The 22,149-nt window shown below is 36.9% G+C and overlaps 2 protein-coding genes across 3 annotated transcripts in view; both read right to left on the reverse strand.

Annotated features, from left to right (window-relative positions):
• Positions 1-17,291, reverse strand: part of arhgap31 (Rho GTPase activating protein 31) — a 54,756-nt gene extending 37,465 nt beyond the window's left edge. For both annotated transcript variants that reach the window (XM_009301997.4, XM_005165631.5), the window contains exon 1: positions 16,798-17,291. In XM_009301997.4, coding sequence (XP_009300272.1) covers positions 16,798-16,897 — 100 coding nt within the window. In that variant the 5' untranslated portion in view covers positions 16,898-17,291. The remainder of the gene's footprint in view (positions 1-16,797) is intronic.
• The window catches only part of eif4e1b (eukaryotic translation initiation factor 4E family member 1B), a 109,564-nt gene that overhangs the window by 12,494 nt on the left and 74,921 nt on the right, over positions 1-22,149 (reverse strand). The window lies entirely within an intron of this gene.

The following is a 22,149-nucleotide window of genomic DNA, read 5'->3' on the forward strand; positions in this document are numbered from 1 at the left end:
TCATTTTTGGGTGAAACTAACCCTTTAATAAAAGCCTAAATAGCATATTTTCCTCATATTATGATCAAGTAGACTCAGTTAATAGAGTAGAAGATTAATCCACCAGATTCATATAGATCTATTGTCCCAATTTGTGTTTTGGCTGAACAGACTACCAGTGGAGCGACAGTTTGTTTTCAGAAGTTTGTTAAGAGTATGGAACGACTTGAAGGAGTAAATAAAAGAATTACTAAAAATCTGAGGTGCCTGGAAGTCTTGAATGATTCTTGAGTGCTGTTTTTCAGATTTACTGTAAATATCATTTTGTTCTCTTCAGACAAAGCTCTATTTTGGCTTCAGAAGCCTTGGATTAAAGCACTCGAGTTGTCTAGACTTTTATGATGTTGTTTTGCTGTTGTTGGTGTTTTTTGGAGCTTGGCATCAATGCTGAAATGCTTCTAAATATCATCAGGAAAAAATACATGTGTAAAACATATGCTGGATAAATTGGTGGTTCATTCCGCTGTGGCGACCCCTGATAAATAAAGCAACTAAGCTGAAGTAAAATGAATGAATGAATGAATGAATGAATGATTTGCAAATAGTTCAGAGGAATATCAAATACACATCAAAACATTTGCTCGACTCCAAGTGTTTCTAAACCTTTATGAGTTTCTTTCTTTTGCTTAACACAAAAGAAGATATTTTAAAGAATGCTGAAAACCTGTAACCATTGACTTCTACAGTATTTGTCTTCCTACTTTGCAAGTCAGTGGTTGCAGGTTTCCAGCTTTCTTCAAAAGAGCTTCATTATAGGTGAGTATTTTCATTTTTGGCTGAAGTAACTCTTCAAATAATAAACATAAATGATGTTAGTTAGTAAATAAACCAAAACAAAGATTACACTTTAACACATTTGGGCAAAAAAATAATAAATCAGATATTTTCTGATTATCTTTTTTTTTTGACATCTTGCCATAAAAATGGGGCCATCAAAATGCTTCTCAAGATACACAACCATCATCACGAACAATAACAGACGCTGCATGCCAATTTTGAGTTCACTTGGACAAACTACACTGCAGTCAAAGCCATTGTCATGTTTTGTTGTGTTGAGCGCTGCATGTGTCCTTAATTTGAACCCTTACACTGTCCAAAAATATCCCTAAATTAGCCGTTTTTCTTATTTTGTGATTCATCTTTTTATTTTTTCCCATTTATTTATGCTATCGAATTGCATTACAAGACCTTGATCTTCCATCCAACAACTTTTAACCTTGAAAAGCTTGAAAAAGTGACTTTTATGAACATTTTTGATAGTTGAAAGTGATATATTGACTGGGTTGGTGTTGTATATTACTCTACAAAAGCCTTGTATTAACTATTTATATAATTATATATATATATTAATTATATTACCTTTGTTATTTTACAGATTTATTTTGTCTCTAAATTATAATTTCTTATACATTATATTATTTCAAACAACTGAAAGGTCAATAAAAGTAATTTTGTTAAACTATAGAGTTTAATTTTCAACATCAAAAGTCGACAGAGCAGAGATCAACATCCCATAATGCAATTCACAACCTTACATAAACGAAAAGAACACACAATATGGAAACTGTTAATTAACAGATATTTTAAGTGCCAAATGTGCTGTAAATTCCACAGATTCACTCACACACAGATGAATGCGCTGATTTGAAGGCATTCTCTTGGCATGCAAAAACATTTCAACATCCTCCCTATAGGATAGAAACTAGCCATGCTTTTCCCAAAAGTATTATTAGCCAAGTATTTTGGACATATTTCAACATTTGAAGTTTCAACATATTTCAAGCAATAGGTGAAATTCTGCACCCAAAGGAAATAAGTGCCAGTTTTGAAGATTAATCATGAAACAGTCACGACTAGCTGGTTAAATTCTTTAACAATGCAATGAGTCCGTGGTTACGTCATTGTACAGGAAATCCACCTCTGGTTATGATTTCAGATACTTTGTTCAGATTGGACAAATTCTCTAAAAGCGTCCTGAGAGTATTATAAAAACATAATTTGTGTGTGTGCCTTGTATTACTTACATTGTGAGGACCAAATGTGTCCGCAAGTATAGCAATAACAGTAAATTTTGACCTTGTGTGGACATTTGTGGGAAAATGACTCATAAGTCATACATACTTAAGTAATTTGATGATTAAATTTAAAAATGCAGATTGTTTTCTGTAAAGTTTGGGTTTAGGGGGATATCATATACAGTAAATATCATTACGTTTATATGAAGTCCTTATGGAGATAGCTGTACAAGTATGTGTGTGTGTGTGTGTGTGTGTGTGTGTGTGTGTGTGTGTGTGTGTGCTTGAGTGTGTGTGTGTGTGTGTGTGTGTGTGTATTACCTTGCTAAAAGAAAGTAGATGTATCATAACAAAGTGACCAGCTTGGGGTTTTATCTGTTAAAATGTCTGAGATGAGTTTGAAATCTCCAAAATATATTTATATTAACTAAAATATGAAATGTGTAAAATCTAAATGAGCTCAGGAATTTGAACCTTACAGTTGAAAAGTTATTAGCATAAGCATTAGTGGAATGTGCATTCAAGGATCTCCAATTTTGCATTATGATTTGTTTTTACATGTAAAAAAAAATGTAAAAGCATTTTTACAGTGTAATGTCAACAAAGATGAACAAATACTGTACACTGTTAGATATTTTATTGTATTTTTGAGGTAACTAAATGGCAGCACAGTTTCCAGCAAGTTACTGCAATTGCCTCTTTACAGTAAATTACATGTAAATGTGTTTTACAGTAGCAGAGCCCTGCCGCAATTTCATTTGACAGTAAAATGGCCTCACCGCAACTTATATTACCATATTGAATTTTACAGTATGACAATTTTTACAGCACCTTTACAGTAATTCATTTACGTTTTACACTAATAGTACAAAACCTTTATTTTTTTTGTATTTACTATTGAATTTAATTTAACTAAATTCCAAAAAGATGACGAGATCATGTCTAACAGTATTTTTTATAACTTATTGTTATTATATCCATTTTAAATGGTCTACAAAAAGTCATTTTCACGTATCAATCTATTTAAAATACATTTTGTGAAACAATTACTTTGATTACAGTAAAATACTGCAAATTTCTTACACTATTTTTTATAACTTATTGTTTTTATATAAATTTTAAAGGGTCTACAAAAGTCCTTTTCATTCATTAATCTATTTAAAATACATTTTGTGATCAAATTTCTTTGATTACAGTTGAATACCGCAAACTTCTTACAGTATTTTTATAACGTATTGTTATTAAATCAATTTTAAATGGTCTACGAAAGTCATTTTCTCTCATCAATCTATTTAAAATACATTTTGCGATACAATTTCTTTGATTACAGTTGAATACCGCAAACTTCTTACAGTATCTTTATAACTTATTGTTATTATATCCATTTTAAATGGTCTACGAAAGGCATTTTCATTCATCAGTCTATTTAAAATATATTTTAAGATACAATTACCTTGATTACAGTAGAATACCACAAATGTCTTATTTTTATAACTTATTGTTATTAAATCAATTTTAGATGGTCTACGAAAGCAATTTTTTATACAACGGTCTATTTAAAATACATTTTGTGTAACAATTTCTTTGATTATAGTAGAATCCCGCAAATTTCTTACAGTATTTTAATAACATTGTTATTATATCCATTTTAAATGGTTTGTGAAAGTCATTTTCTCTTATTAATCTATTTAAAATACATTTTGCAATACAATTTCTTTGATTACAGTAGAATACCACAAATTTCTTACAGTATCTTTATAACTTATTGTTATTATATCCATTTTACATGGTCTACAAAAAGTCATTTTCACTCATCAATCTATTAAAAATACATTTTGTAAAACAATTTCTTTGATTACAGTAGAATACCGCAAATTTCTTACAGTATTTTTATAACTTATTGTTATTATATCCATTTTAAATGGTCTACAAAAAGTCATATTCACTTATCAATCTATTTAAAACACATGCTTTGATACAATTTCTTTGATTACTGTAGAATACCGTCAATTTCTAATATGCAGTAAAGTTACTGTAAAAGTTTTAAAATGACCCACAATGGAGTGTATAGCTCAGTAGTGAACTAAAGAATGTATGTGGTAATTTACTGGGCATTTTTACAGTAAATAACTGTAAAACTGTGACAAAGTCTAACAAATATAATGTTGATTGTTTGTTCATGTTAGTAAATCCATGAACTAATCCAACCTTATTGGAAAGTGTGACCACATTGTAAGTAAATACTCGTGTTTGACAGTAATGCAGATTTGTTTTCTCTCGTTTTGCTCCAGTATGAGTCTCATGTAGACTACAGTACTATTACACCGTCCTTCCTTCATCCTGTCAGGCTTATTGTGGGGAAGGTGGGCCTGGGCAGGAAGTTAAAAATGGTTTGTTTGTTTCAGAGGAAACCTGACACACCCAGGCCTTGCAGCTGGTATTACTTATGACACTTCCTCTTATTCTAAAAGTCCTTTGGAAAAGCTCCCACCCAGCTCCATCACTTCCTAACCATACCTTCAGCCATGATAGCTTCAAGCTTTAAAGTTGCGGCTTTGTTTACAGGACACTAAACAGACATCTTCATTATGGGATTTTAACAACTGCGTGTTTAGCAGCCAGTTTTTTTGGTGTGATAGTCATTTCATCTCCTCCTTTCTATCATGAAAAACAAATGCTATATATAAAGGGGCTTTTCTGTCTTTACCACGTTTTCCAAATTACTTGTCCAATATTATATAAATGGGTCACGCTTTATTTTAATGTACAATTCATGATGTTAACAAACCATTAAGCTCAATAAACTATTAGTTAACTGCTTATATATAGTCATTACGATTGTAGTTGTGTTTAGATATTGGATTAGGGATTTAAAATTAGATTTACACTATAATTACTAAGAAACAAATCATTTCTTAATAAGCCAGTAGTTAATTGTGACTTAAACCGATGTGTTACTTATAACTGTATAATATAACTTTATGTGTACGTTTTTTTATATTGCAACTTTTATTTTCAAGTTTGCATGATTTACCTATTGAATAATCAAGCTTTAAATAGGACAATTATCAAAACTCTTTCACTTTCGATCGAGACGCTAATGGTCTAATCCAATTCAATGATTTATGCTAAGCTAAAAGAGCTCCTGCCAGACCCGAAGATTGGTTGATTGGATTAAAAAATGCTTAAACTATCAACCCACCAACCATCAAAGTCTATTTCCAATACTTAAAAGCTCCGCAAATGTGCAGAATTTGCCTCATTCGCATCTTCCGAGACAGACAGAGCTTTAGTGCATGATGGGACAATAGAATAGTCAAGCTTTAAATAGAAATGCTCAAAAACACTGGACATTTTCAAGCGAGATGCTAATGGTCTAATCCGATTCAATGATCTATGCTAAGCTAAGCTAAAAGTGCTCCCGCCAGAACTGGAGATCAACTGAATGGATTAAAAATGCTAAAACTAACAACAAAAATGCCATCAAAGTCTATTTCCAATAGTCAAGAGCTCCGTAAACATGCAGAATAACAACCAATCAACCAACAAAGTCTATTTCCAAAACTCATAAGCTCCACAAACGTGCCGAATGTGCCTTAGTCAAATCTTTAGCGTTTGGTGTGAACCCAGCCGAGTTGGCCAATCAGAAAAGAGAAAATGTCATGAGGCCAAAACTCTGGTTATAGTGCACAACACCACATTGTATCGAGCTTTGGAAAATTTTCACTCTGGCCAGTTTTCAGGAAGTTTCAGTTTAAGTCATTAAATTCTTGTGTGGACAAACAGCGAAATCATGTATAAAATGTGCAGATAAAAATAGCCGTGTTCATGTGGACAGAGCTTTAGTGCATTACGTAACTATAGAAGGGTTAAGCTTTAAATAGACAAATGATCAAAACACTGGACATTTTCGAGTGAGATGCTATTGGTCTAATCTGATACAATGATTTATGCTAAGCTAAGCTAAAAGTGCTCCCACTAGACAGAGAGATCGATTGAATGGATTTAGAAATGCTAAAACTAACAACAAATAAGCCATCAAAGTCTATTTTCAATAGTCAAGAGCTCTGCAAACATGAATGAATAACAAACAATCAACCAACAAAGTCTATTTCCAAAACTCAAGAGCTCCACAAACATGCAGAATTTGCCTCAGTCGTGTCTTCAGCGTTTGACGTGAACCCAGCCAAATTGGCCAATAAGAAAAGAGAAAACGTCATGAGGCTAAAACTCTAGTTATAGTGTCCACAACACCACACTGTACCAAGCTTTGGAAAATTTTCACCCTGGCCAGAGTTTTCAGAAAGTTTGAGTTTCAGTCACCCGATACTCAGTTTTGTGTGGACAAACTGCAAAACCATGTATAAAAAGTGCAGATGAAAACAGCGGTGTTCATGTGGACAGAGCTTTAGTGCATGATAGAACTACAGAATAGTCAAGCTTTAAATAGAAAAATGCTCAAAACACTGGACATTTTCAAAGGAGAGGCTAATGGTCTAATCTGATTCAATGATTTATGCTAAGCTAAGCTAAAAGAGCTCCAGCCAGACTGGGTGATCGACTGAATGGATTAAAAAAAATGCTAAAACTAACAACAAATCAACCATCAAAGTCTGTTTTCAATACTCAAGAGCTCCACAAACAGGCAGAATTTGCCTCAGTCGTGTCTTCATCGCTTGGCTTGAACCCAGCCGAGTTGGCCAATCAGAAAAAAGATAACGTCATGATATGAAAACTCCGGTTATTTTGTCTACAACATCACACTGTACCGAGTTTTGGAAAATCTTAACCCTGGCCGGAGTTTTTAGAACGTTTCAGTTTCAGTCACCAAACAGTGAAACCATGTAAAATGTGCAAATAAAAATAGCCGTGTTCATTTGGACAGAGCTTTAGTGCATTATGTAACTAAAAATAGTCACGCTTTAAATAGAAAAATTATCAAAACACTGGACATTTTCGAGTGAGATGCTAATGGTCTAATCTGATACAATGATTTATGCTAAGCTATGTGCTCCTGCTAGACTCAGAGATCGACTGAATGGATTCAGAAATGCTAAAACTAACAACAAATAAGCCATCAAAGTCTATTTTCAATAGTCAAGAGCTCTGCAAACATGCAGAATAACAACCAATCAACCAACAAAGTCTATTTCCAAAACTCAAGAGCTCCACAAACATGCAGAATTTGCCTCAGTCGTGTCTTCAGCGTTTGGTGTGAACCCAGCTGAGTAGGCCAATCAGAAAAGAGAAACATCATGAGGCAAAAACTCTGGTTATAGTGCACAACACCACAATGTACCGAGCTTTGGAAAATCTTCACCCTGGTTGGAGTTTTCAGAAAGTTTGAGTTTCAGTCATATAAAAAGTGTGGATGAAAACAGCCGTGTCCATGTGTACAGAGCTTTAGTGCATTATGTAACTATAATAAATAATAATTTCTTCATATAACCAAGCTTTAAATAGAAAAATTATCAAAACACCGGACATTTTGAAGCGAGATGCTTATGGTCTTAGTGTCCATACAACCATAGTGTACCCAGAGTGGAATATCTTTAGCCTGACCAGAGTTTTCAGAAAGTTTCAGTTTTTGTCACCCGATAATCTAAACTTTTTAGTCATTTTTTAAACAAGATGCTAACGGTCTAAATTGCAGTTTTGGTGACTGTCGCTTTAAATTTAAATGAGATTGTGCTCAAAAGTGTGTTCCCAAAAATCAATTCTGTGTACTGTTGTCTTTCTGAGATTGATTCTTCAAGGTGGTCTAGAAAGATGGATCTCTAAAAAAAAAAAACACAAGCAACAGAGTTTAACTCATCTTGCCCTCGTGAACACCATAGCTTCACATGCCAGGCCACATCATACAATTTATTTCATTACTTTACCAAAAAGAAATCATTAAAATCATTTAATGGATGATGTTTTCAGCAATGTTTTGTTCTTGTTACAGGCGGAGATTCAATGAAGGACTACTTCGAGTTCCATTGCTTGAAAGATGTGGTAAATAGGCTCAAAATGTATTAATTAAAATACTTTATTCACAAAATGAACTGCCAGGCACTTCACTGGGTCATGATCCATTTGGATGACAATTTAAAGCATGCCTATTCATGGGGTCCGCTATAAAAGCATACTCCAAATGATGTAAAATAACACAAATCTCTCTTGCTAAAGGGGGAAAATGAACCATTCTGCATCTGAGGTTGTCAACCATTGCTTTTTCTTTATCTGAGCTTTTCTAAAAACTGAAGCACAGAGACTTCACCCAAATGTGCATGACAGAACATTGCATGAAACAACATTTTAAAAACACTAAAGAGAGACCAGCTCAGAGTAAATGAAACTCTGCACATACACACGTTGGGTTGCCATGTTTTACAGAGATTTCCCCTTAGCATAATGATTTAATACGGCACAAACTGCACTCAAAAAATACTTTTACTGCTTGATCGATCTACTTATTCAAAATGAGTTGAAACAATTCTTGATATTTTGTGACAATTTAATCATTTTAAGTTTAATCCACTTAAATTTGAAAAAATGATAAAGTTTACTTAATCGATTTGTGTTGGGAGGACATGAAGGAATTGTGTGGAACCCTGCATTTTTTACTGTGTGTAGCCCAGGCTCATTGTAAATACATGCCTCAGCCTACATTTTTACATTTTGATGCACGTTTCAGATGACACATCCACTAGAGGGCGCTGCCTACATTTTTTGCGTTTTTGAATTACATTACTTGGGGTATGTTTTGCTGTATGTTTCAGATATACATCCGTTTTGCAGCACTGAACCACTGACCTAAACCCAAGCAATAGTGTTTCAAAATCAGATGTAAGAGAAAAGTGCACTATGACCATGTAGTTATACCTTGATTTTACATTACAAATACAACAAACAAAACCAAACAAAGTGAGAAATCTCAAGTGGTGCTCGCTGCAGAGCCATTTGGGCGAGCTGAGCTCCAGCGAGGGGGAGCTTGAGCTTGAGCTCCACCTTTTTTACACTTCTTCTAAGAGTGATGTCACTGGGGGTAGGGTTCGGGGTGGGGTTGGTGTACGCATTAAAACAGCTTACAGGAGGAGGAGCGAGAGCTCATGCTCCCCCTCGCTGGAACTCAGCTCTGCTCAAATGGCTCTGCAGCGAGCACCCTCTCGAAATCTTGGACACTCTTAAGATGATTTGTAGTGTTGAGCTGAACAAAACTGACCAAAATAATCCTTTATTTCTGAGTGGTACGGTACGGTGTGGTATGGTTCGGTACATTTTTATGGCTGTTTCAACTGTTAAAGGGTACCTAAAATGGCCTGTTTCCACTAAGTGCTAAAATAGGGTACGGTTCGGTACGCTTTTATGGCCGTTTCCACTGTTAAAGGGTACCTAAGAGCATATCGTACCACTTTTTTGGTCACCCTTTGCAAAGGGTACCAACTGGCCCAAAGGGTACCATAATGCAGAGCAAGACGCACAGCTGAACACTATTGGTTCACAGAAATACGTCACACGCAGAAGCAGGAGAATGAAAACAAAGGAAGCACCATTTTTAAAAACACAGCCGAGACATTACACCGTAATAATATATACATATAATAACAAGCCATGGTCGACCCAAGCTCAAACAAACCTTGACATCATCTTAATGCACAGCCACAAAGCCAAGAAGAATGAAATCTGCTGTGTCCTGTTGTTGTTTTACGTTCTCCAGAGAGCTCGCAGCGCGTCTATATTTGAAATTACAAACTTTCGACAAAGACTAAAAAATATACAACACATGGCACTCGTATACTTTGAAATGGGGAAATGTGTAACTGCCAATATGGCAAATGAAGACCCGCCTTCTAGTACAGGAGCCAATCAGCAATCGTTATATGGTGAATAAAGCCTGCCTTCCAGTACAGTAGCCAATTAGCGATCGCTATAGAATGACAATTCTCTGGGGGAGGGGCTTGGACCAGACGTGCACTACTGCAGATTTTGTGTGATAGGAACATTTAGAAGTGAAACTAAATAGACAGTCGTTTCATTTTATTGGTCATTCGTAATACGGAATTTAATCGTAAACTTGGCTAATAGTTTTGGAGAATTTGATGTTTCCCTATTCAAACAGAATGCCCGGGAATACTGCCCGAGAGGCGTTTCAAAGATGGCCGCAGAGTAAAATGACTTGCCTCAAAGGGACTTTGCTTTTGAGCTCATATTAATAACATGCGCATGATCATTGAAGTGCTCGGATATCTGATCCTGTCAGAAATCACAAAAAAGAAGCCGGGAAAAAAAGCAGCAAATGATGCTTCTGCGATCTAAAACATCAACAAACTGCCATGTTTAACTATTATCATCACCTTCTGGACTATTATGAACTCTGAATGACAGATTTACTTGTCCCCCAGAGGTTACATGTGCTGCTAAAAAATTATGAAGGCATATGCGAGGTTTTCTCTGACTGTGGGCTACGTTGTGTGTTGTTTTTGAACCCAAATAAGGACTAAATGTCTGCTGTGTGTAGATTGTCTGTAATTGGTAACATATTGAAGACTGTAAGGGTCTGTATGAGTTCAAATATGTTGCATTTATTTATTTATTTATTTTATATAATCGCAGACATTATAGTAGGCTATTTAGCACTGTCATTGATCTGCAGCTATAATCAAATTATGTTCATAAAAAGGTAAGTAATAAACATTTATACACAAGTATTTATGTGTGTAAAGCCTTTGTTTTGTAAGAAATGCTTCTTGTATGATATGTGAACGACCTGTACGGTTTTACTGTGACATTTCCTCAAGTAAAAATTACATCGTCTGAAACTTTCTGTCGGACACCACACCCACCAAAAGGGTAGCCTTTTGGCAGTGGGAAAGCAAGCTTGATAAAGGTGACCCACACCGACCTGTAACGTACCATACCTCTCAGTGGAAACGGGTCCTAATATGTCCCTGTAAATATCATTAGTGTGAAAAGGAACATAACTTGTGATCACACCGCCCCCTAGTGTTCATATTAGCTAAAATACTGCAATCAAATACAAGTTTTTACGAAAATGTAGTCGAATGGTGCATTCAGCATGGTTCACACCAATGAGATGGCGCAAATGATGCAATTCGAACAAATAACATGACGCAAATTAAGAGTTTTGCCGTTTGGCATCCACGTAACACGTAATTTGCATGAATCACTTGAGTTTTCAAAATCAAGAGTTTGCACTTGCAATGGCCGAGATTCAGTTGGTGAAACTGTGAAGACATGATGGATCTAGACCAGGGGTCTCAAACTCAATTTACCTGGGGGCCGCAGGAGGCAAAGTCTGGGTGAGGCTGGGCCGCATAAGGGATCAAATGTCATTATTAACAGTTTTAATTATTTCTTCTGAACATGAAGTGTCCTGAACATTAATAGAACATTGAGTGAAGATTATGAACAGTTCTTCTGAACATGGCATCTTTTGCCTACTTCTTGCTGCCAGAGACTTGACAGCGCTTCTTCTCACAAATCTGAACCACATTTGGCTTTAGAGCGGAAGCAGTTGAGACCCTCAGTATGGCTTGAGGATGATCATCATTAAGTCTAGACCTGTACTTTGACTTATTGAAGTCCTAGGGAAAAAAGTGGGGGAACTCACTCCAAACTTCCATTCCCTCACCTAAAAAAAGGCGTATATATGTATAAATAAAACACCCCCACCCCACTCCAGTCACATCAGTCTGTATCTACCTATAATATATATAAGATGCAGGCTGTAGCTAGGTAGGTGGCAGGCTGCAGATAGGTAGCTAAGTGGCAGGCAGGGGCGGGAACAGCTTATCTTGGTTCTGGCCGGCGCGAGTTCCCTCCTAAACACTTCCCGCCCGTCACAGCGTCTAACAAAGGGGCGGGGTGCGTGGTGACGTCACCGGCATCCCCGCCCCTTTGTTTACACGGCGGGCGGGGAATGCCAGTGACCGCTGTGTACGGATAGAATCAGCGGAGCGGGGAGCGCTCTCTCTCCCCGCTCCGCTGATTCTGTCAGTGTACAGCGGTCGGCGCGGGCCACAAAAAATTGCACTGAGGGCCGCGAGTTTGAGACCCCTGATCTAGACAGAAAGCCGTACTAGTCGATAACTTCCATAGTGCATAACGCGCAGCTAACCTCACAACAAAATCCATGCCAGCCATTTTGTAACAAAACTGTAGTGATTTAGCATCTGTTGTGAAGTGAATTTCATGCGCAAATGAAGCAAGTCAACTCAAAAAGTGTCTAATCATGCATGAACATTGAACATTATGCATGAGCTGTTGACATGGGATTGAACTAGATTTTGGTAAAAACTCAAACAACACATACATAAACATTACTGAACTACTGAAGGTATTTAATACTTTATATAAAAAGCTTTCTTTGGTGTCGGCAGCTTAAAGCTCTCATATGGAGAATGAAGTCACATGTATTGCTCAGGTGTGAGTTTATCACAGACATCAACAGAGTGTCAAAACATTGATAGTTCTGTGGGTCTCGTCTATCAAATCTGAACTTTAATTTGTATTTTCTGTTAAATTCAGCTCAGGGGATTGGCTAGGCCATTCTACAGCTTGATTTTCTTTCTCTGAAAGCATCTGAGAGTTTCCTTGGCTGTGTTTTGGATCATTGTCTTGCTGTAATGTCCACCCTGGTTTCATCTTCATCCTCCTGCTAATGTAGATGTTTGACTGAAGCAGCTGGTGTTTATTTACACTGAGTAAGGGCAGAGCGGAGCAGTGGCGCAGTAGGTAGTGCTGTCACCTCACAGCAAGAAGGTTGCTGGGTCGAGCCTCCGCTCAGTTGGCGTTTCTGTGTGGAGTTTGCATGTTCACCCTGCGTTCGCGTGGGTTTCCTCTGGGTGCTCCAGTTTCCCCCACAGTCCAAAGACATGCGGTACAGGTGAAAGGCTAAATTGTCCGTTGTGAATGTGTGTGTGGATGTTTCCCAGAGATGAGTTGCGGCTGGAAGGGCATCCGCTGCCTAAAAACTTTCTGGATAAGTTGGTGGTTCATTCCGCTGTGGATTAATGAACGAAACTAAGCCGACAAGAAAATTAATGATGAATGAGTAAGGGCAGAGAGTTTCTGAAGAACTACTGAGAGATTTCAGCTGCTGTCTGGGCTTTCCATGCCTTTCTACACCTCCCTTTCTTCATGTGTTCAGTATTTTTTCCTTTATCATTTCATTTTATTACAAATAACTTCATTTGTAAAACTGATTTTGTATTGTTTTCTTTTCATATAAGAATTACTTTGGTTGTTATCAACATCTGGTGAAGATTTCCAGTCAACAACACCTTTAGAAATATGTTATCTGAGAAAAATGGTCATGCATTCAATACTTATTTTCCTCACTTCCACACTATTTAAAAAGTCTGTGTTGGTATATTCCATAACCTCACTTTGACCATATTCTCGCAGGACGTATGAATTTCTACACTGAAATATACAATTAAAATAATAATAAATAGAATGATATATGAGCCATTTTTCCTCATGTGGATTAAATAAGTACCGTAAATAAAAAATGTTGTTCCCACATACACGTATACCCAGTATACAATGTGAAGGAAAAATCCTGATCATTTACTGTTCAGAAATTCAGCTTGACGACCTCCAGCAGGACGGATGAATGAAGGATTGTTCAAGCGAGAGGAAGATGACTAAGAAAAGCTCTCATTTTAACTTACAGGAAGTCAGTGTAGGGGCGAAGCAGTGGCGCAGTAGGTAGTGCTGTCGCCTCACAGCAAGAAGGTTGCTGGGTCGAGCCTCAGCTCAGTTGGCGTTTCTGTGTGGAGTTTGCATGTTCTCCCTACATTGGCGTGGGTTTCCTCTGGGTGCTCCGGTTTCCCCCACAGTCCAAAGACATGCGGTACAGGTGAATTGGGTAGGCTAAATTGTCCGTAGTGTATGAGTGTGTGTGTGGATGTTTCCCAGAGATGGGTTGCGGCTGTAAAGGCATCCGCTGCATAAAAACCTGCAGGATAAGTTGGCGGTTCATTCCCCAGATTTTCAAAGGGACTAAGCCGACAAGAAAATGAATGAATGAATGAATGAAGTCAGTGTACATCTCAATGGCCAGTTCTGCTTTGAACTGGTAGTAAATTCAGTTGTCATGCATTGTTTTTGATCAATGCCAAAAGGAGATGCTGAGAGTTTAAAGTAAAAGACTGTCTTTGGTGGCGTTGGTGTCCACATAAGATTTCTTAACCATTAAACAAAAATGCAAAATATTTAAGAGTAAATAGATCTTCCTGCAAGATTATTTAAAGAATTAAGAGTAAATGTATTCTGGGTTTTATTCTTTGACTCCTGAAAGTGTTTTTAAACGCAGTTTTTTTTTTTTTTAATTGGACAAACAGGTTAATGAATGTTACTTTGGAAATATAGCGTCACAATAAATGTATACTCTTATAACGCAAGCTAAAGGTGTATGTGGTGTGTGGAAGAGAACTTAAAGGTACAATTCACCACAAAATACATTTTCATTCAGAATTTACCATTCACTATCCTCCATGAATTTCCTTTTTTCAGTTGAAAACAAAACAAGATATTCTGATAGTTTGAAGAAAAGCAGCCACTGACATCCGTAGTAGGAACTAACAAAAACACTATGCAAATCAATGGATGTTTCAATCCAACAATTTCTTCAAAATATCTTTTCTTGTGTTTAACTGAAGAAAGAAAGTCTTACAGGCTTGGAACAAGCGAAGGATTGCAGAATCTTCATTTTTGGGGGAACTACCACTTTAATATGAAGGACAACCAATGGGGTAATGACTGATTTGTCACAATGTAGGAATAATTAGTATCTAGAAATATCTAGAGCACATTTATGATGCTTCTGCCTGCTGCAAAGGTCAAAACGTTAGCAGACAGATCGAAAACAAAAGTTATTCACTGTTAAACAATCTTTCAAATAACTTATGTAAAATATTAGGTCAAATAATAGGTTCTGTATTTGGTGATTAACAGTTTTTTTTTTAAATTTATTTAAGGTTGTGAATTGTTTTATGCGACCTTGATTTCTGCTCTGTCGACTTTTGATGTTGAAACTCTACAGATTAACAAAGTGACTTTAATGACATTTTAGTAGTTTAAAATAATATACAAGTAAAATAGATGGAAATAAGTCTGTAAAATAACAAAAGCACTGGTTATAACAGGTTATAGTACTGCAGTTTACAGCATCAACTCACTTCAAACTATTGTAAATGTTCATTAACATCACTTTTTTCAAACCTCTGAACATCATAAGTTGTTGGAGGAAAGATTAAGTTCCCATAGTGCATAAAAAAAGCAGCATCACAGAACACAGATGTATATACATTCACCGGCCACTTTATTAGGTACACCTTACTAGTACCAAGTTGGACTTCTTTTATGCCTTCAGAACTGCCTTAATCCAGTTAATCCTTAATACTGGAAATATTCCTCAAAGATTTTGCTCCATATTGACATGACAGCATCGCGCAGTTGCTGCAGATTTGTCGGCTGCACATCCATGACGCGAATCTCCCGTTCCACCACATCCCAAAGGTGCTCTATTGGATTGAGAGCTGGTGACTGTGGAGGCCATTTGAGTACAGTGAACTCAACGTCATGTTCAAGAAACCGATCTGAGATGATTTACGCTTTATGCGTTATCCTGCTGAAAGTAGCCATGAAAAGATGGGTATGCTGTGGTCCTAAAGGGATGGACATGCTCAGCAACAATACTCAGGTAGGCTGTGGCATTGACAATTGGTACTAATGGGCCCAAGGTGTGCCAAGAAAATATCCCCCACACCGTTACACCACCACCAGCCTAAATCGTTGATACAAGGCAGGATGGATCCATATTTCATGTTGTTAACGCCAAGTTCTGACCATACCATTCAAATGTTGCAGAAGAAATCCACTCGGGACCAGGCAACTTTTTTACAATCTTCAATTGTCCAACTTTGGTGAGCCTATAACTGTTAATAAGCAGTCAGACAGATGTACCTAATAAAGTGGCCGGTGGGTGTTTATTGTAAAGTGTAGGCTTAAAATTCACACAGATCTGTCAAACTCTGGGCGACAACACACTGTTCCCAGATTAGAATTGCATTGATTATACGATTAAGGATCTGAATAGCTGTTTTTGGATCAGCCTAAGGAGGTAAACCTGCTGTTATGCTTGGTATCCATCCATAATTCATAACAACACAATACTATATCAGCATCAGATAGATGTACCTGATCATAACACCACACAATAAGCCAAATCATACAGTCTGTAAGCTAAACAAATGAAGAAAGTCCCATTAAAATATCACAACTGTAACATCTCACAGCCTTTTTACATCACAAAGAGTGTGTCTTTAAAATCCAGCCCTCTTTTTATCTCCTCCTCTCCTTCCTCTTCCTCTGATCATTTCCTTTGCTCTTTATTTTCTTTTAAAGCTTTGTCTTGAGTTTTTTGTAAATCCAACCACCACAACACAACTAAACAAAGCTAAACTTCCAGATTTATTTGGTGGATTGCGCAGTTCAAATGCAGTAGTGTTCACAAAAATAAAAGATAAAAATATAAGTAAGCAGACCCTCTTTAAAAATGGGTGTTGGTTTATTACACGTAGCTAATGTTTACGCAGAGGCCCAGACTGGAGCGGGATTGTAATAAAGTCAACTTATTATGACTGCAGAGACTTTAGGAGAAGGAAAAAAAGGGGGGAAGCCGTTATATGAATGGCAAGAGGAGGAGTGAGTATGGAAAAGAGGAATTTACCGTCTTGTCCCGAACTCTGCAGATGTTCACTCAAGTCACAGCCGAAAGCATTGTCAGTTCCTTTCCTTTTGGACTTGAGCTTGGCAGCCTTATTCTTCATCAGGCTTCAGTGATTTATCCAGATCAGACCTGAAAATCTACCATTGGCCCCAGAACGTAGAGGAAAATGTGCTTTAAGGAAAAAAAAAAAAAAAATCAGGAAGTCCACAGTGACAAAACAAAAGAAATCATCCGCTCACATCTTGACCAAGCCACCAAAAGAGTTGGTGTGTGGGCGAAGAATTCTGGAGCGGCGCAGTAAACGCCCAGCGTTACTTCATCATCATCATCATCCCCTCCTCCTGCTGCTGTCCCGTAAACACTCACCCAAAACTAATCACCAAATTACCTACTTAAAATCAATGCTAAGTCTAATCCGTCAAGGTCTACATCTGGTGCTGTTCAGGAGCTCATTTCTGCTGGTGTTGAAGTGTTGAGAGGATTTTCGAAATGTCAGAAGTTTTGGTCAAAGGGAGGGCAGAGGGGAGGGGAGACCAATCACTTATTTTTTTTCTAGCGTTTTACTGAACCCCTTTCACCCATCCTCCCCCAACCATCCCGCTTTCGCTCTTCCTCCCTCCGCTTCGTTTTTTTTTTTTTTCAACAGGAAACCTGCTCTCTGCCTTCCTGAATGCTTCCAGAATACACAATTTCCTGTAAAGGGAACCTTGTTTGGAAAACAAAAACAGACTGAGAGAAGGACGCTGGGAAGAGAGAGACTGCAATATGGAGAGAGCTAGAGAGAGAGAGAGAGAGAGAGAGAGAGAGAGTGTGGAGAAAAACTGGAGAACTTTACAGGCCAGATGAGAGAGGGAAAACACAAGGTTCCCGTTATCCACGGCTTGTTAGCCATTTTGAGCGTTGCTTCTTCAGCTAAAGGCACTTTTATGCCTCACTGTAAAAAATTCTGTGTTCCACATAATTCCTTCTTGCTGTCCCAACACAAATTGATTAATTGTTTTCAGAAATTTAAGTTGATTGAATATAAAACAATTCTTTGAGTGCTGATTTTTTGTTAAAACTAGCAGATTTCCTTTTCCCTCCTATTCTTTTCTTTTTGTTGATAAATGTGGATGTGGGCGGCACAGTGGCTCAGTGGTTAGCACTGTCGACTTACAGCAGGATGGTCGCTATTTCAAGTCCTGGCAGAGCCAGTTGGCATTTCTGTGTGGAGTTTGCATGTTCTGCCGTGTTGCTGTGGGTTTCCTTCGAGTGCTCTGGTTTCCCACAGAGTCTTGCCAAAGGCCGCCGTGTACGCTTCCTGAAATCTCAAATTTCTCTTATAGGTGCCATTCACACTTGCTGTTCTTGTGTAAATCCACTAGAGGCCGCTGTCGACTGTCTGTCTGACCCACCCTCCTCCTTCCGTAAACCCAGCCGATAGCGCTTTCAAAACCAATCCAGAAAAAGAAAAGCCCTTGCCTGATTTTACCACGTTTTATTTTTATTTTTTAGTTTTTATAATTATTTTTTAGGGGTTTTCACCTTAATTGACAGGAGAGTGGTGATTAACTAGAGGTGTGAATCTACACTGGCCTTACGGTTTAGTTTGGTTACGATTATCATGCCTATACTCAATATCTCAGTGCATCACAGTGCATTGACGATGGCGACAGTGCTAGCCACCGTGCCACCCTCTGATTTGTTTCCTAAAAAACTTAAAAATTATAAATAATCAATTTCGTTTTTAAAGGTAAATCTTTACCTGATTGTACCTGAGCTGCTGGGTCACTTCATGATTGTGGATGGGGGACACATTTGCAAAAATGTAATATGTATTTTAAGATGTAATACGTATTTTGTTAGACCCTCACCAAACCATACAAAATATGATAGAGAACTATGTTATATATAATCATACCTGCCAACATTTGACTATTAACATCGGGAGACCGAAGGTGGAAGGGGTGGTGGGGGTTCATTGTCTAGGTGTTGGGGGTAAGGTGTCTGAATAACACAGCTACAGTAAGTAGAAATGATATACAGTAAGGGGGAGTTGAAATGATGGGAGTTTTCCGGGAGAAATAACAAAACGGGAGAGTGGTGGGAGATGGGTCTGAAATACGGGAGACTCCCTGGAAAAACGGGAGTGTTGGCAGGTATGTATATAATTTATAGAAACTTCCATGTATTTATAGGGGGCCCCGAGATTTTCTGGGGCCATAAGCAGCCCCTTACCTAGCTTATTGGTTAAATCCGGCCCTGACTTTATAACTGCAGGTTAAAGGTCTCTTTAAAATATGCATTTTTATTCAATGTTTGACGTAATCTCAACTGAAAAACAAAGAGAGGGTGGGACAGAGTAGCTCCTCCCCTTTTAAAATAGAAGCCAATAGCGTGTTGTTTTAGTCACAGCTCTGCCAGTGAGAGGGGATGAGTATCAAATGTGAAGCGTCTTAAAGGGGGCGGGGCATGTCAGGTACTAGAGAGCATCTGATTGGTCAGAAGATTTGATGACCCTGCAGAAAAATCTAGCTTAAACCAACCTAGACTGGTTGGCTGGTTTTAGAGGGGTTTTGGCCATTTCCAGGCTGGTTTCCAGCCATTTCCAGCCTGGTCTTAGCTGGTCAGGCTGGAAACTGACCAGCTAAATCCAGCTAAAACCAGCTTGACCAGCCTGGTTTAAGCTGGTCATAGCTGGTTTTGGCTGGGCTCCCAGCCTAACTAGGCTGGTCAAGCTGGTTTTAGCTGGTCATCTCCCAGCCTGACCAGCTAAGACCAGGCTGGAAATGGCTGGAAACCAGCCTGGAAATGGCCAAAACCCCTCTAAGACCAGCCTGGTCGACCAGCTAAAACCAGTCAACCAGCCTAGGCTGGTTTAAGCTGGTTTTTTCAGTAGGGGAGAAACTGAAGTATGAGCTGACGTGAGTAAAACTGTTGATCCTTTTAGGCGGAAGTGACAAATTGCAAGCTTTACATGTTTATATCAGTTTAATATCTTTTAAGCTCAAATTTTGTCACTGATTATGAGCGCACTAGCTAATAGATATCATTGAAGACTAACATGCTGATACTAACAACTAAAAAACACTATTGGATCTTTAAGTACGACTATATAATGTCAAACCTCTATACAACACTTTTCTGATTTTGACTAATGTAATGGCGTGCACCTTTTGTAAAGCTGCTTTGGAACAGTAATAATTGGAAAAGAGCTATAAAAATAAACTTGAACTGAACGTGGAGAAGAGAAGGAAAAAAATCAGCAAGAAGTCATTTTGTGTTATTTGAGAGGAAGGAAATATATGAGGATTTGGGACAGTATAGGCTAACAAACTTGACCGTGCAGCAATAACCTTGACAGACGCAGCACAAAAGAGCCACCAGTAAAACAGCATCTATAATCAGCCATGGTTAACTGTTTATACAGCATGTCCGAAAGGCTCCTTCTCAGTGGCATTTGCACAAAAAAGTGTGCTAAGACGTCCTATGAATCTCTTGCATGTAAAATAAATTCAAACTACTTATTTAAAGATGCTGTATGTAAGTTTTTGACATAGATCTTTGCAGATATTTAAGAAACATGCTAAGTGAACAGTCTTGTTTATCTGAAAAACAATGCTGAAGTCAGATTTTCTGCTTTGCAAATGCGCGTTACATGCAGGAACAGCTGTCTTTGTTTTGGTTCCTTTAACCTGCCCAATGGCAGTTAAGCCAATTATATTTCAATACCCTGGGGTGCCTTTGCGGAAAATAGCGTATTTCATTGATTCTTTCAGTAAGGCTCTCAAAGTGTGCGCCCATGACCGAAATGTGACCTCTAATGGACAGTACCAGACTGAAATGAGATGCAGATTCAGAGTTCCACATGAGGTGGTTATTAATTAGTAAATAATACAAATATTACGTTAAAGAATAGGTGAGCAGGTTACATTAGGTGCATCCCAAATCGTATGCTTATGCACTATTCTACACTATTTTGTAGCATAAATAGTGCAAGTAGTGCGTTTACACTGAAAACTAAACTAAAAGTAATATGTGCACTTTAATTATCTGCATCATGCACTCATTTGACTGGTAAAATGAAGTCTGGAATGATGGACACTTCGTGGACTCAACAACCGCAGTGTTGCTCACGTAGCGGAAGAGGCGGAGCTATCAAGCGCACATGTTGAATTACTTTATTTTGTATTGTGAAAGCGAAATTCTCCTATGAGTGATTATAGCACCTTCCGATGAAGAATGCGGTAATACACACGGCAGGTGTTATTTGGTACTTTGTTAGTTTATTTCACTAATTTGGCAGCCGTCAAATGTCATCTGGGAAATGAGTTGAATTTCCGGTTAGTAAAAAAACATTAGTGCTCCATTTGGGATGACACTACATGCGCTTTTGAGCAAGTGCATATGTACATAGAGCATGAGTGCATAGTGTGCCATTTGGGACGCAGCTATTGTAACCCCGTGTCCTAACAATACGCTATATCAGGGGGTCTCAACCTTTTTCAATTCGAGGCCCACATTTTTCTCTGAAAATTTTTTAAAGGCCCAAACTGATTGTCTGGTGAAAATGCTTATTTTAAAGCTTTTTTTTTAATTAGCAAAACATTTCTTTTGCCTTCTATTATTCCCTTATTTTTAACATAATTTTATTTAAAAAAAAAAGTGCATATATATGCACATTGTTTCGTTATATATATATATATATATATATATATATATATATATATATATATATATATATATATATATATATATATATATATATATATATGAATGATGTATATATAAATGATGTTTATATAAAGGATCTATATATATATATATATATATATATATATATATATATATATATATATATATATATATATATATATATATAAAACTGATGTATATGTGTATATATAATTAAAATGTATTTTATTTATATATATATATATATATATATATATATATATATATATATATAAATAACTTGATTTTTAAATAAACAATATAAAATATAATAATAATACTAATACATATATTATTATACATATATATAATACATCTTAATTATATATATATATATATATATATATATATATATATATATATATATATATATATATATATATATAATTAAAAAATTATATATAAATAACTTGTTTTTTTAAATAAACAATATAAAATATGATAATAATAATACATTTTAATTATATATATATATTTTAAAGCACAGACAGGTTTAAAGCTCCTGAATTCTTTACTTCAGTTATTCTTTACAACTGCAGAGAATTTGGGCCTTTTCTTCAGTAAAGAAACCTGACAGGACTACAGGACTGTTGTTCTTTTACGCTGACTTCTATTCATCTATCGATCTATATCCATTAA

This window comes from Danio rerio, chromosome 5 (assembly GCF_049306965.1).
Source record: "Danio rerio strain Tuebingen ecotype United States chromosome 5, GRCz12tu, whole genome shotgun sequence".
Lineage (NCBI taxonomy): Eukaryota > Metazoa > Chordata > Actinopteri > Cypriniformes > Danionidae > Danio > Danio rerio.